At 36.8% G+C, this 14,784-nt stretch overlaps 1 protein-coding gene across 1 annotated transcript; it reads left to right on the top strand.

Moving 5' to 3' along the window:
- Nucleotides 1-4,885: 4,885 nt before the first annotated feature.
- On the top strand, nt 4,886-14,739 carry LOC143538560 (uncharacterized). Its single transcript, XM_077032089.1, has 3 exons — nt 4,886-5,414; nt 14,078-14,243; nt 14,313-14,739. The coding sequence occupies exons 1-3, from the start codon at nt 4,886-4,888 to the stop codon at nt 14,737-14,739; spliced, it is 1,122 nt and encodes a 373-aa protein (XP_076888204.1).
- The last annotated feature ends 45 nt before the right edge of the window (nt 14,740-14,784 follow it).

Here is a 14,784-nt window from a genome sequence, read left to right as displayed (position 1 = left end):
AATTTTAATACCACAGCATTTACGTTATCCTAGGTGTAAAGCTAAGAATCTCTAGTTATATTGTCCCACATTGAAATCATTTATTCATAGAGCACAAACACAATAAACCCTATGCCTAAGTTCTGACATAGAGGACCAATATACATATATCATAGACGCTTATACTAGATAGTCTTAAAAGAAAACCAAAGATGTATTCTACCGATATGCCACTATACATATTTTTGTAGATGGCATTACTTGCAAACTTTGTTTTTTTTTTTATTTTTACAGATAGTATATAAACTAAACTTATTAATATTTATATTAAGTATAGGGGTCTTATTGTAATTAGTAGGGTTAATATGTAATTATTTAGTCTACAAATAGGGAATGATGTCAGACAAATTAACGATAGTGTATTCAGTATTTTCAATCACATATGTTCAGTGTTTTAATTCAAGATTTGTTTTTTTTGTAACATCCATCTTGTTCGTATTCAATTGAGAATTGTGTGATTTGTTCGCTGATTACCAACAGTGGCATCAGAGCCAAGGTTTGAGAAGCCTGTGATAATCAGATCGATCTGAAGCATCAATCGATTTGGGAATTCAATTTGTGAACGTCACTGGTTTATAATCAAATAATTGGAATTAATCTGTGTGATTAATTGAATCGATTAAGGGCCGTGAACAATTGATTCTGGTTAAGGGTTGTAATAAGTTGAAATCAAGAAAACCCATATAATTGAATTGATCGATTAAAGGAGATTCTGTCTCAGTCAACAAATTGATCAGGAAATCAATTCAATTAGAAATCATCCGACTGACAGAAACTATTTGTGTTTTTTGTTGTCTTGGATCTCGATGAAAAGAGGCCATTGTTGTTTTTTTTTTTTGCTTTGTTTTAGTAATTGATCAATTGGCAGTTCTTGTTATCAAGAAAATAATTTTGAGGAAAATTGTATAGTCATCAGCCAAGAAAAAGGGCTGAACGAATTTTTTTAATCAAGAAACTAATCAGGGCTGTGATCAAAGATTGTGCTTGCTTTGTTGTGTGTTACAATCAGAATTTAAGAGAAAAAAAAAAGAACCAGAAATCAGAAACATCAAATATTGTACGATTAAGTTTCTGATTCATTTTTTCTCTAGTTAATAGAAGGGCTGGTTTTGTTTTAGAGAAACAAGAAAAATATAAGAATAGTTGGTTTGATTTGTTTGGCAACCGAAAAACCCGTGTATTGTTGTCAGTGGAGACGAACAATTGGTTTTGATTTGCCTTGCAATATTGAACCGTGATTCTAGCATAGTTTGTTATGATTTGGTTTCCATAGTTCTCTCTTTCTATAGTTATCCATTGCTAGTCTATATATTCTTGATTGTAACCCTTTTATTCATTCAATAATATTTACCAATTACAATCTCCTGTTAATATGGTATCAAGAGCCAGAATCAACTCCTAAAATTTTCCCTAACCCTAATCGGCATTCATCTGCATCTCCTCAATTTTCCGGCCGACGAAATCTCCGGCCTAATCCCCTGCTTCAATGGCGGCTATTCTTAATTTTTCTCACCAAGAGAAGACAACCCACAATTCCCACAAATTTCCCTTCACTCTCAAACCCACAAATTATGGCTACTGTCGCTCCATGCTTGAATCGTTCCTTACATCTCTAAACCTGTTTGGTTATATTGACGGTACCGTCCCCTGTCCAGATCAAAAAGTACAAACTGGCGAGGCTACAACTGACAATCCTAGCTATACTCCTTGGGATTCTTCACTGTCGTTCTTGTCCTCACACAAGTGAGCAGAACGGTTTTGTGGAACGTAGACATAGACATGTTGAAACAGGTCTTTCTCTTATGGCCCATTCTCACCTCCCTCAGCAGTTTTGGCATTTTGTTTTTGTAACCACGGTCTATCTAATTAACCGCCTTCCCTCCCGTGTTTCCTAAAACAAATCTCCGTTTGAGCAAACTTATGGCCGGAAACCAAATTACTCCTTCCTACGGGTGTTTGGTTCTCAGTGTTTCCCATATCTTCGTAGCTACAACCACCACGAAATCGAATTTCGTTCCACGCCTTACGTGTTTCTCGGCTATAGCCCCTCCCATCACGGCTATCGGTGTTTCGATCCTCTCACCGAGCGCATTTACATTGCTCGCCATGTTCGTTTTAACGAACAACTCTTTCCATATGCTCCATCGCCTAAGTCACCCTCACCACCACCCTCTTCCCCTTATGTTTCTATCTACCCTAACCCACCTCCTGGTTTTCCGACTGATCCCATCACTCTACCATAATCTACGCCCAACAGCCCCTCTCCTACACCCTCAACCCAGCCCATATCCAACAACACCACCACTAACCCACCCACGGCCCAATCCACCTCCACATCAGCTCACTTTCCCACACCCACGACCTAATCCACCCCCACTCCGCCCCAATCCCCGGCTGCCCCAAGCAGCCATTCTGCTCCAGCAGCCAACCGCCCCGGCCTGCACACCTTCGGTAACCAAAACAACCGGATCGGTACAATCCGGCTGCATACACTGCTACCGCCTCGTCTCTTCCTATCGAACCTCCTACCTTTACCATTGCCAACAAGTACCCTGAATGGAACCATGCTATGTCCGAAGAAATGGACGCGCTCTATAAGAATGGTATATGGACTCTTGTTCCACCAGTCCCATATTCCAATGTGATTGATTGCAAATGAGTTTACAGGTTAAAAACTGATGAAAATAGGAAAATCAGCAGGTACAAGTCACGCTTGGTTGCAAAGGGTTTTCATCAACAGCATGGGGTTTATTATCATGAAACTTTCAGCCCCGTTATAAAACCGGTCACCATTCGAACATTTTTGTCCCTGGCAGTTACAAACCGGTGGCCCTTACGGCAGTTGGATATTCAGATGGCATTCCTCCATGGTAATCTGGAAGAAACAGTTTACATGCGGCAACCGCCAGGCTTTATTGACCCCAACAAACCGGATCATGTCTATTTGCTCCATAAAGCCCTTTATGGCCTTAAACAGGCACCTCATGCCTAGTTCAACAAACTGTCTATTGTTCTTCAGCTGGGGTTTCATGGGTCCAAAACTATAACTGATAGTTAATCAAGTTATCTATTTTTGGATATTAGTAAAAAGAGAACTAAGTTAATTTATGTAAAAACTATAACTGATAGTTAATCAAGTTTCATCTGTATCTTAACATTAGTTAGCAACACGAGAAGTGTGTGTTGATTGATTTTACTAGACAAAGAACCTGATGCACTTAACCAGGCTTTACCTTTAACTAACTGATCCAACTCCCTCTTTAGGTTGGTCAACTTGAGTAAGGAGAAGTAGATTCATTGTGAGTAATAGTATTTATCTTATTACTGAACTTAATATCGTTATTTTGTAGCAGTTATCGTTTTCTTAAAGTTCTAGTTTTTCCAACTTAATAGTCTTTCAAATTAATGTTTTCAATCCCCAAGTTCTTTTCTGAATGAAGGGTAATAAAGACTTAGTATCAGGTTTTTGGCTTCTAGTCATTACCGATTCGATCACACTTGCCTTTTTGTGTTTTGGTGTTTGTAATTGTGTTAATTGGACTTCACAATTTTATAACTTGGGTAAAGTAAACGCACATCAGCTATATAGTATAGAATCGTATAGATATAAACTCAGGTTTTGTGTTGTCACAAAAAACAGAAACCAAGATTACAGTTGTAAGAGATCAAGATTGTGTTGGTTATATTCTTTCAGTAAGTTACTTTATGCAAAGAGTTCAATTATTTAAAATGACCTTACAAAGTTTGAGACTTTAAGCTAACCAGATATGAACCCAAATTGCCCCCAATCTGTATGTCACTCTATTACTCTATAACAAAAGCATATTTGTTGTATCCTAAACCCTAAGGCCCTGGGGTATAGCTTAACACCCATGGCATTAAAACTGATTTGGCAAAGGTTAATGAGTGAGACACCACTCCCTTCATGGGTTAAGGGGCGTTAAAGACAAGATAGGTTAAAATGTTAACGGGCTTTAAAATCATCTACACTCACACACAATAATTATAAGAATTGTTTTTATATTAAATTGAGGAGGGTTAAGTATGGTTTAAACCATTTCCTTTAAGTGAGATGGAGTAAAAATGGGTAAAGTGGGTGATGTGACGCTTATGTGGAGTTAAGGGGCATGAATGTATACCACATTAAGTCAACAAAAGTAACCCACAAGTGATAAGGTGACAACACTTGACAGTAACTCACTAACTCCCCTGTAAAATGTAAGAAAGAGACATTAGCTTGCAGTGTAATCGTTTTGAGCCCTATTTCTAAATCTCTTGTTCAACTAGGCTTTATCATTTATTAGCCATTTAATTATATTACTTACAAACAAATATAGTTATTTTAATATATAAATTTATATACAACTTAGTACATGTATATAATTAATAAATTTTATCATAATTAATCATGCATAAAATATAATAACTATTAAAATAAAAAAAATATTATGTTTACTTAAATAATAGGCCCATTTACCCAGTCAAGTTCGATATATGGAAAGCATGCTCGAGCACGTTTGTTAATCAAGCTCTGCATAAAAATAATAACTGTTAAAATTAAAAATAAATATATTATATTTACATAAATAATAGGCTCGTTTACCTAGTCAATTCGGTCATAGGCCCTTTCGTTTTTTTCAATTTGTGGCTTGAAAGAGATGATTTCGATAAGGTGGTGCAGGGGGTCTGTGAAAACTTTCAATCAGAAGATCCTCCGGATTTGAAGCTGGTAAAAAAATTTAAAGAGTTGAGATTCGAGATAAAAGCGTGGTGGGGGAGAACTAAGACAATAGAAGGAGAATTAGAGAGGGTAGTGAAAGACGATTTGGAAAGACTAGAGACGGAAATGGAGAATAGGGACCTGGAGGAAGAGGAAGAGTGTATAAAAGCAGAATGTTTGAAAGAGTTGTCTGAGTTATCAGAACTAAAAGTAAAAGACTTGAGACAAAAGTCTAGAGTTAGGTGGGCTTCGTGTGGAGACGAGAACTCTAAGTTTTTTCATGGTTTTATCAACAACAGGAAGAGAAAAAATTCTATTCCGGGGTTGATAATAAATGGGGAGTGTTGTGATAAACCAAAAATGATTAAAAAGGAGACTTTCGGTTTTTATAGAAAGAAGTTTAAAGAGGAAATGGTTAGCAGACCACATTTGAATTGTCATAACTTCAAAAGGTTATCAGATGTGGACGCAAACTTTTTAATTGAGAAATTTTCGAGAGAAGAAATAAAAGTGGCGGTGTTCGGTTGTAATGGGGACAGGGCTCCGGGCCCAGACGGCTTCAACTTCAGATTTATTAGACATTTTTGGGAGCTATTTGAGGAGGATTTTTTTGGGATTATGTCAAGTTTTCATGATACCGGAATCTTAAACAAAGGTAGTAGTTCGTCTTTTATTGCTTTAATACCAAAAACTGCAGACCTAGTTAACTTAAATGACTATCGGCCAATAAACTTAGTGGGGGTGATAAGCAAGGTCATTTCCAAGGTTCTGGCAAACAGATTGAAGGTGTTGGGATCTGTTATTTCGGATTCTCGATCAGCATTTTTGAAAGGAAAGTGCATTTTGGATGGGCCGCTTATTATCAATGAGTTATTAGCTTGGGCCGATAAGTCTAACTATAAAGCTTTTATGTTAAAGATCGATTTCAAAAAAGTTTATGATAATGTGAATTGGTTATTCTTAAATTCTATCATGGCCCAGTTGTGTTGGACTCGGTCTGCCCAAGAGACATATTAAATTGATGTGGCTAGTACGTTATGATCCAAGTCGGGTCATACCCAATAACAAGCTAGACAAACACCGATAATATTCGTTCATATATGATGTGATCATAACAAATGAATATTAACACTTGAGTTATTTGGAAAGGGGTTTCTAAATAAAATGTACTTGTGTAATAAACAAATCATATGGATGATTTATGTTTTATGAAAGAACATTACATAGTGTTATTTAAGTTGGTTAAATAACAATATGTGAATAATAATAACCAAGCATGTCTCTTAACAGATAATAGGTTTTATAAGTTATAAGTTATAAACTTATAAAAGTATATATGTATGGATATATATATATATATACATGTTTAAAGTTTTATAAAAGAAAAAGATAATAACTCTTTCAAATGTAATATTATTATATGTTTGAGTGGAGACATGCAAGGTGAGTGGAGACATGCAATGGTTATTATTGGTGGAGAAAAAGATGCCTTTAAATAAAACCAAGTCTTTCTCTTTCATTCTTTCATAACACACATAATTTCCAAGTAAACTTTTCTCTCTTCCTCTCTTGGGTATTTTCATCCAACATAAGAAAAGAAGAAGAAAATTTCAAGTGCAAAACCTAGCTAGAAGTGGTGTGTTGTTGAAGCTTGGGGTATGCTAGCTTGAGGAGCTTCCATATTCAAGTTCTTACCTTTCAATCATCATCTTTTTCACCCGGTTTTGTCATATTGAAAGGTAGTAGTAACATGCATGGACTTATAGTGACATGCATGTATTTGATAGTGTGTAATTCGTATTTGGATCCGGGTTTGGGTTTTGCATGTTTAAAATTGGTTTTATACATATTATATTAACAAGATTTAAAACTTTTATATCCGCTGCGTTTTTGGTAAAATAGGGATTTTATCACTTTGATAATCTTGTTAAAACTCAACAATGGCATCAAGAGCCGCTTATACGAATGCATGCTTCATTAGACCCAAAATTTTTCGGGTTTATGGTGGGTTTCACCATTTGGCCGAAACTTTTTGGGGTTTTGGTTAACCCATGGTTTTTCAAGGTTATACTTTACATGCATGTGGTAATCTTGAAAAACCAAGTCATTTGGATGATTGGTTAGTTTGTTTGGACAAAACCCGAAACTTTCGGTTTGCTTAAGTTTTGGCCGAAAGTTTTGAGGCAAAAAGGGGAACCATTTTGGTCTTGTATTATTGCATATTTGGATGTGTAATAGATGTTCATAACCTAGCCATGGCCTTGTGTTTGGTTGAATGATTGTGTTGGTTGTTTGTTCATTCGATTTGGTTGTAATATTTATTTGGGTTTGTAATCTATTTATTCATTCATATGGCTTGTAATAATAAGTAGATTAGATGTATTTCTTTTACTAGAAAAATGTATTAGGATATATTTTGTAAAAGAAGATGCATGGATGGAAGCCCAAATAAAATGATGAAGACCACAACACCGGGAGTAAACACTTGGAGCATATGGATGCGGAATCAAGTGGGAGTTCACCGACACAAGTGCATGTTCTTTTGGGTCCCTTAGGAGAGACTTTTTGACACACTTGTCTTCGGTCAACAAGTGTGGTCAATATTAGGAGGCTATGGTTATGAACTTGTGGTTGTGTATATTTTATGCTTGCATGGTTGATTTACTTATTATTTGCAATATGGTTTGCTTAACAACTTAAAATCAACTAGCATAAAATTGGTTCCTTAGAAATCGTTAGGTAATAAAAATTAGTTTTATTAATAACTAATGATTTCATAATAAAAATGGGTTTTATTAATTGGAACTTTGAAAATGGGTTTTTCAACTAAGTACCATACATTTGAATGCATGCAAATGAAAGGTACAATAAATAGTTTTCCAATCTAGAATTTAGAAAACTAAAATCCCTTTTAAAAACAAGTTAAACACCATCCTTTTATACGACACTTAAGTAACTTGTAGACTTGAAAGTGAGTTAGGATCACCTAAGCACTTTTAAGAAAACTTGTGATCTTAAGGTGATTTTACAAGTACTTTTGGCATTAGGATCACCTAACCACTTGTATGAGTAAACTCACACGTGTGTATAAGTAGGACGACTTGATTTGAAACCATGACTATAGGATCACCTTAACATGGCGTTCAAAGGTGTTGATGGGATTTAACATACCAACAAAACATATGATGTTTAACCGATCCCATAAAACTAGAAGTTGCAAAGGGTTGCAATTGTCAAACGTTGACTACCTTGTTAATTCGAATAGTAGGATAAAGGTCACCTAACTACTATTTGAATGAAACGTTGGGTTCTAGATTTTAATCAATAATTGTCTTGGAGACATTTAAAGGGTATTAAAGATTAAAATTTTATTAATATCGAAAATACTAATTTGAACTTTGTTAAAATTCTTTTAGATGGCCGCAAACAATACACCGAACGCAATTATCCCACACGTGCATAATCTATCACTAAGATCCATTCTGGATAAGGATCGTCTAAACTTTAACAACTTCATGGATTGGTATCGAAACTTAAGAATTGTTCTCAAGCAAGAAAAGAAGTCTTATATTTTAGACGATCCTATTCCCGATGAACCCGATGTCAATAACTTGGATGCCTATGCGGATTGGTTAAAATACACCCGAGGATTCGGTGCAAGTTTCTTGCCTCATGTTGGGAACAATGATTCCCGAGATCCAAAAGGATTTCGAGAATCATGGGGCGTATGACATGATAACCCAACTTAAGGAAATGTTCCTTACTCAAGCTCGGGTTGAGCGATTCGAAACGGTTCGAGCGCTTCATGCATGTCATATGGAAGAAACCCAATCTGTTTCATCTTATGTACTTAAGATGAAGAGCCACATTGATCGGCTTGAACGGCTTAACTGTCCCGTCTCAAAAGAGTTAGCCACGGATTTAATCCTAAATGGCTTAAATAAAAGGTTTGAGACATTCGTCATGAACTACAACATGAATGGATGGGACAAAAGCATTGGTGAGCTTCACGCAATGCTTAAGACAGCCGGGGCCGTCATGGGTAAAAAGGTTTTACCCGTTCTTGCAATCAATGAGGGTGGCTCAAAGAAAAGGCATCACCCGGAACCAAAAGCAAAGGTTGCCGTTGGTAAGGGGCAAGTCAAGAAGGGGTTCAAGGGAAAGGCAAAGGCGGAGCCAAAGCCAAAGAAGCTAAAGGTTAGGGCTGAGGATCCGTGCTTTGGTTGTGGTGAGATAGGTCATTGGATGAGAAACTGTCCGACCTATCTCAAGGAGTTGAAAGCTAAGAGGGATGCGGGGCAAACCTCAGGTACAACTTTCATGATTCACATTGATCTTAATATTATTTCTTCTAACACATGGGTATTGGATACCGGATTTGGAACTCACATATGCAATTCATTGCAGGGGTTCAAAAGAAGAAATGAGGTGAAGAAAGGAGATATAAGTCTCTTCATGGGCAATGGAGCAAAGGTTGACGTCCAAGCCCGAGGAGATTATGTTTTAAAGCTTCCAAATGGTTTGGAAATTGTTTTGAAAAACATTTTATATTCCCCTAGTTTGACTAGGAATATTATCTCTGTTTCTGTATTAAGACAATCTGGTTATGACTTTAAGTTTGTTGATAATGGTATTTATGTTTTCATAGATAATGTCTTTTATTTTAAAGCGATGCCGTTTTATGGCATTTATGAATTAATTCATGATGACTCATACATTGATAACTCGTTGTACCAAGCTAACACCAAAAGACTCAAAATGGATTTGAGTAATACTTTTCTTTGGCATTGTCGTCTTGGTCACATAAACAAGAATCGTATTCATACACTTCGAAAGAATGGTCTTTTGAAATCAAATGTTGATTCATTTAATGAATGTAAATCTTGTTTATTGGGAAAGATGACCAAAGAACCCTTTAATGGAACAAATGAAAGGGCGAAAGACTTATTAGGTATCATACATTCGGATGTATGTAGACCTTTTAGGACAATGACAAGAAATGGTGAAAGATACTTCATTACCTTTACCGACGATTATAGTCGCTATGGGTATGTGTTCTTGTTAAGACACAAAAATGAGGCCTTTGAAATGTTCAAAGTCTTCCAAAATGAAGTACAAAATCAACTCAACAAAACAATAAAGTACTACATTCCGATAGAGGAGGTGAATACCTCAATGATGCGTTTCTAGAACATCTTAGGAGTTGTGGGATTGTCTCACAACTTACTCCACCTGGAACACCACAACATAATGGTGTGTCCGAAAGGAGGAATCGAACTTTATTGGACATGGTTCAATCCATGATGGCTAGATGCTCATTACCTCTATCATTTTGGGGTTTCGCTGTGATCTCTGATGCCCGTATTTTAAATATGGCACCAACCAAGAAAGTGGATAGGACACCTTTTGAAATATGGCATGGAAAGGCTCCAAAATTTTCATATTTAAAGGTATGGGGTTGTGAGGCTTATGTTGAGATCTACACCCCTGACAAACTTGAATGTCGATCCACTAAGTGTATATTTGTAGGATATCCCACGGATTCGATGGGATATTATTTCTACAATCCAAGCGAGCATAAAGTGTTTATAGCTCGAAAGGCTAAGTTCTTGGAAAGAAGGTTCCTTATGGAAGGAACTGATAGAACTGTAGAACTCGAAGAGGATCGAGAACTACAAGCCGATACACGTTTGGTTGACACTAGCAATCAACAAGAGGTTGTTGAGGATGATCAAATGGTTGATCAAAACACACAAAACATTCGCAAATCTGGTAGAGTTAGCACCCCACCTGAGAGATATGGATTTTTCATGGATGGATGCTACGTGGTTGATTCGGATGAACCCACCACATACCGAGATGCAATGTCGCAATCTGATTGTGACAAATGGCTAGAAGCCATGAATGTTGAGATGCAATCCATGCATGACAATCAAGTATGGGACTTGGTTGCTCCACCTCTAAATTCCAAGCTGGTTGGAAGTAAGTGGGTTTTCAAGAAGAAAACTGATATGCATGGAAACTTGGATACTTATAAAGCTAGACTTGTAGCAAAGGGTTTCACTCAAACTCAAGGGGTTGATTATGATGAAACTTTCTCGCCCGTGGCGATGCTAAAGTCTATAAGGATATTGTTTGCCATAGCCGCATATTATGACTATGAGATATGGCAAATGGATGTCAAAACTGCTTTTCTAAATGGGCATCTTAATGAAGATGTTTATATGGTTTAGCCTGAAGGTTTTGTCGATCCACAACATCCTAACAAAGTATGCAAGTTGAAGAAATCAATCTATGGATTGAAACAAGCATCCAGAAGTTGGAATCACCATTTTGATGATGAAGTTAAGAAATTTGGATTCATCAAAAACGCTGATGAAGCTTGTGTGTATAAGAAAGCTAGTGGGAGCATCATAACCTTTCTGGTATTATATGTCGATGACATATTACTGTTTGGAAATGACATTCCAACCTTGGAAGGTGTGAAAGCCTGGCTTGGAAGCTGTTTTTCCATAAAGGATCTTGGTGAAGCCGCCTATATTCTGGGAATAAGAATCTATAGGGATAGATCAAGGCGGTTGATAGGTTTGAATCAAAGTGCATACATTGACAAGATCTTGAAAAGGTTCAAGATGGAAAACTCTAAGAAAGGTTTGGTACCTATTCAAAGAGGAACGATGTTGAGTGCTTCTCAATGTCCAAGCTCAAAGGATGAGCAAGACAAAATGAGTGGTATCCCATATGCATCTGCTATAGGATCAATCATGTATGCCATGATTTGCACTAGACCGGATGTGTCATGCGCCTTGAGCATGACAAGTCGATACCAACAAAATCCGGGAACTAGCCATTGGATGGCTGTTAAGAGCATATTGAAATACCTTAGAAGGACTAAGGATATGTTTCTAATATATGGCTCTGGTGAGGAGGAACTCGTTGTAAAGGGTTACACTGATGCGAGTTTCCAAACTGATCGAGATGATTCTCGGTCACAATCGGGATACGTTTTCGTTCTCAATGGTGGTGCTGTCTCATGGAAGAGTGCAAAACAAGACGTGGTAGCTTTATCCACTACTGAATCTGAATACATCGCCGCCTCCCTGGCAGTTCAAGAAGCTGCATGGATTAGAAAGTTCATTGCCGATCTAGGAGTGGTTCGTACCATTCAGGACCCTCTAGAGATCTTTTGTGACAACGAGGGTGCGATTGCTCAAATCAAGGAACCCCGCGCACATCAAAAGACTAGGCACATTGAGCGGATATTCAACTACATAAGGGATGAAGTTGAAAAGGGAAAGATATGTATTCGCAAAGTTCACACTGATCAAAACATTGCGAACCCACTCACGAAACTCCTTGAAAGGCCGAAGCATGAGAGTCATACTTGCGCCTTAGGACTTCGATATTCTAGTGATTGGATTTGATCAAAATTTGTATTTGGATATTGGAACAATTTTATTTTAACTCAATCATATGGTTTTGGTTTTGGTTATGGTCATGTTCTTGAGTTTTGTTCCATTTTAGTATGTTTAAATCCGTGAATAATTTGAATTATTCTAAACGTCCGTAGTCGTTCATATTTGTGGTAACAAATGTGAAAGTAAGACTATTATGAACTTGGATTGGTAGATATTCATGAGGTATGAATATAGCAAATGGTTGCTGCCAAGGTTCATAGATATTTATGGGATAAATATTGGACTGACCCGCTCTCAATTTTACTGCATGGAATCCTTGGGATTTGTGATCATAAGTAAATTTGAGTAAAGGCGAACTTCATAGTATCCTCCGACCTGTGATACATATTGGGTCTTGATATTCATCGACTATTATGCTTTGACTTAGTTCTTCGCTGCTCTGAAATATGTCAGTACATAAGGCTAAGCTCAAGTATAGTACAATGTGATAGTGAGAGACGTATGTAGTCAATATGGGATTTGTCCCTCTTATTCGTTGAGAGTTAAATGTCTAAGGCCTGACAAGTTAAATCAACAGAGAATGATCACTCTGTGTCTCTGGATTTAACATGACATTTGTGGCAAAAGGATAAATGATAGTTTCACCTAAATCATTTTCAAGTATGGGACTTGAAAGGGATGATGTTATTGAATGGCACTTCGTCATATGAATTAGGGGTAGTAAACCGTAGTTAGGCGGTATTTGCTACTTGCATCAATCTTCTATATATCTTGTGCAAGTGGGAGATTGTTGGACTCGGTCTGCCCAAGAGACATATTAATTGATGTGGCTAGTACGTTATGATCCAAGTCGGGTCATACCCAATAACAAGCTAGACAAACACCGATAATATTCGTTCATATATGATGTGATCATAACAAATGAATATTAACACTTGAGTTATTTGGAAAGGGGTTTCTAAATAAAATGTACTTGTGTAATAAACAAATCATATGGATGATTTATGTTTTATGAAAGAACATTACATAGTGTTATTTAAGTTGGTTAAATAACAATATGTGAATAATGATAACCAAGCATGTCTCTTAACATATAATAGGTTTTATAAGTTATAAGTTATAAACTTATAAAAGTATATATGTATGGATATATATATATACATGTTTAAAGTTTTATAAAAGAAAAAGATAATAACTCTTTCAAATGTAATATTATTATATGTTTGAGTGGAGACATGCAAGGTGAGTGGAGACATGCAATGGTTATTATTGGTGGAGAAAAAGATGCCTTTAAATAAAACCAAGTCTTTCTCTTTCATTCTTTCATAACACACATAATTTCCAAGTTAACTTTTCTCTCTTCCTCTCTTGGGTATTTTCATCCAACATAAGAAAAGAAGAAGAAAATTTCAAGTGCAAAACCTAGCTAGAAGTGGTGTGTTGTTGAAGCTTGGGGTATGCTAGCTTGAGGAGCTTCCATATTCAAGTTCTTACCTTTCAATCATCATCTCTTTCACCCGGTTTTGTCATATTGAATGGTAGTAGTAACATGCATGGACTTATAGTGACATGCATGTATTTGATAGTGTGTAATTCGTATTTGGATCCAGGTTTGGGTTTTGCATGTTTAAAATTGGTTTTATACATATCATATTAACAAGATTTAAAAATTTATATCCGCTGCGTTTTTGGTAAAATAGGGATTTTATCACTTTGATAATCTTGTTAAAACTCAACAAGTTGGGGTTCCCAAATGTTTGGGGTAAGTGGATTTATGGGATTCTCTCTTCATCAAGGTCTTCGGTCTTGGTGAATGGGTCGCCAACTTTTGATTTCCAATGCTCCAAAGGTCTGCGACAAGGGGATCCCATTTCCCCTTTTTTATTCTTAATTGTGATAGAGGCTTTCTCTAGTACGCTTTCAAAGGCTATGGAAGTTGGGATATTTAAAGGTCTCCAAACTCCAAATGAGGGCCCGATGGTGTCCCATTTTCTGTATGCTGATGATGCTTTACTTATTGGAGAATGGTCGGACTCAAATCTAGCAAATGTGGCTAGAATTCTAAGGTGTTTTCACATGTGCTCAGGTCTAAAATTAAACCTGTTAAAATCTTCATTATTTGGCTGTAATATCAGTGAGGTGGAGCAAAGCAGGTTGGTAGGAGGTCTAGGATGTAGAAAAGGGGAATTGCCTTTTATACACCTTGGAATCATGGTGGGAGCAAATATGAACAATATTCACAATTGGGATAGGATTGTCGATTCGTTTAAAAAAAGGTTAGCTTTGTGGAAGGCTCACTCGTTATCGATTGGTGGGAGAGTTATCTTGTTAAAAGCGGTGCTTGAAAGTCTGCCGGTATATTATTTTTCCATATTTATTCCATGCAAGGTGGTGGAAACCTTAGAGAAGATTATGAAGAGATTCCTTTGGGGAGGGGCTAATAATGTTAACAAGATGCATTGGGTGGCATGGGAGAGGGTTACTCTTCCTAAACACATGGGAGGTCTCGGTATCTCTAGATTGAGAGATGTTAACAACTCCTTGCTTGCAAAATTGGGATAGAGGTTTAAGACGGAGAAGGATGGTCTTTGGTCCAAAGTTGTGGAG

The sequence above is a fragment of the Bidens hawaiensis genome, unplaced genomic scaffold, assembly GCF_021521415.1.
Source record: "Bidens hawaiensis isolate Kalapana, Puna unplaced genomic scaffold, B.hawaiensis_p1.1 tig00011640_1, whole genome shotgun sequence".
NCBI classification, from domain to species: domain Eukaryota; kingdom Viridiplantae; phylum Streptophyta; class Magnoliopsida; order Asterales; family Asteraceae; genus Bidens; species Bidens hawaiensis.
This window is presented reverse-complemented; position numbering and strand designations above follow the sequence as displayed.

Excerpts from the sequence above, each read along its gene's own strand:
- LOC143538560 (XM_077032089.1), top strand. The coding sequence starts at position 4,886 with ATGGAGAATAGGGACCTGGAGGAAGAGGAAGAGTGTATAAAAGCAGAA. Across the intron at positions 5,415-14,077 it reads TACCGGAATCTTAAACAAAG|AGGCTTTCTCTAGTACGCTT; the intron begins GTAGTAGTTCGT and ends TAATTGTGATAG. Across the intron at positions 14,244-14,312 it reads AATGTGGCTAGAATTCTAAG|TGAGGTGGAGCAAAGCAGGT; the intron begins GTGTTTTCACAT and ends CTGTAATATCAG.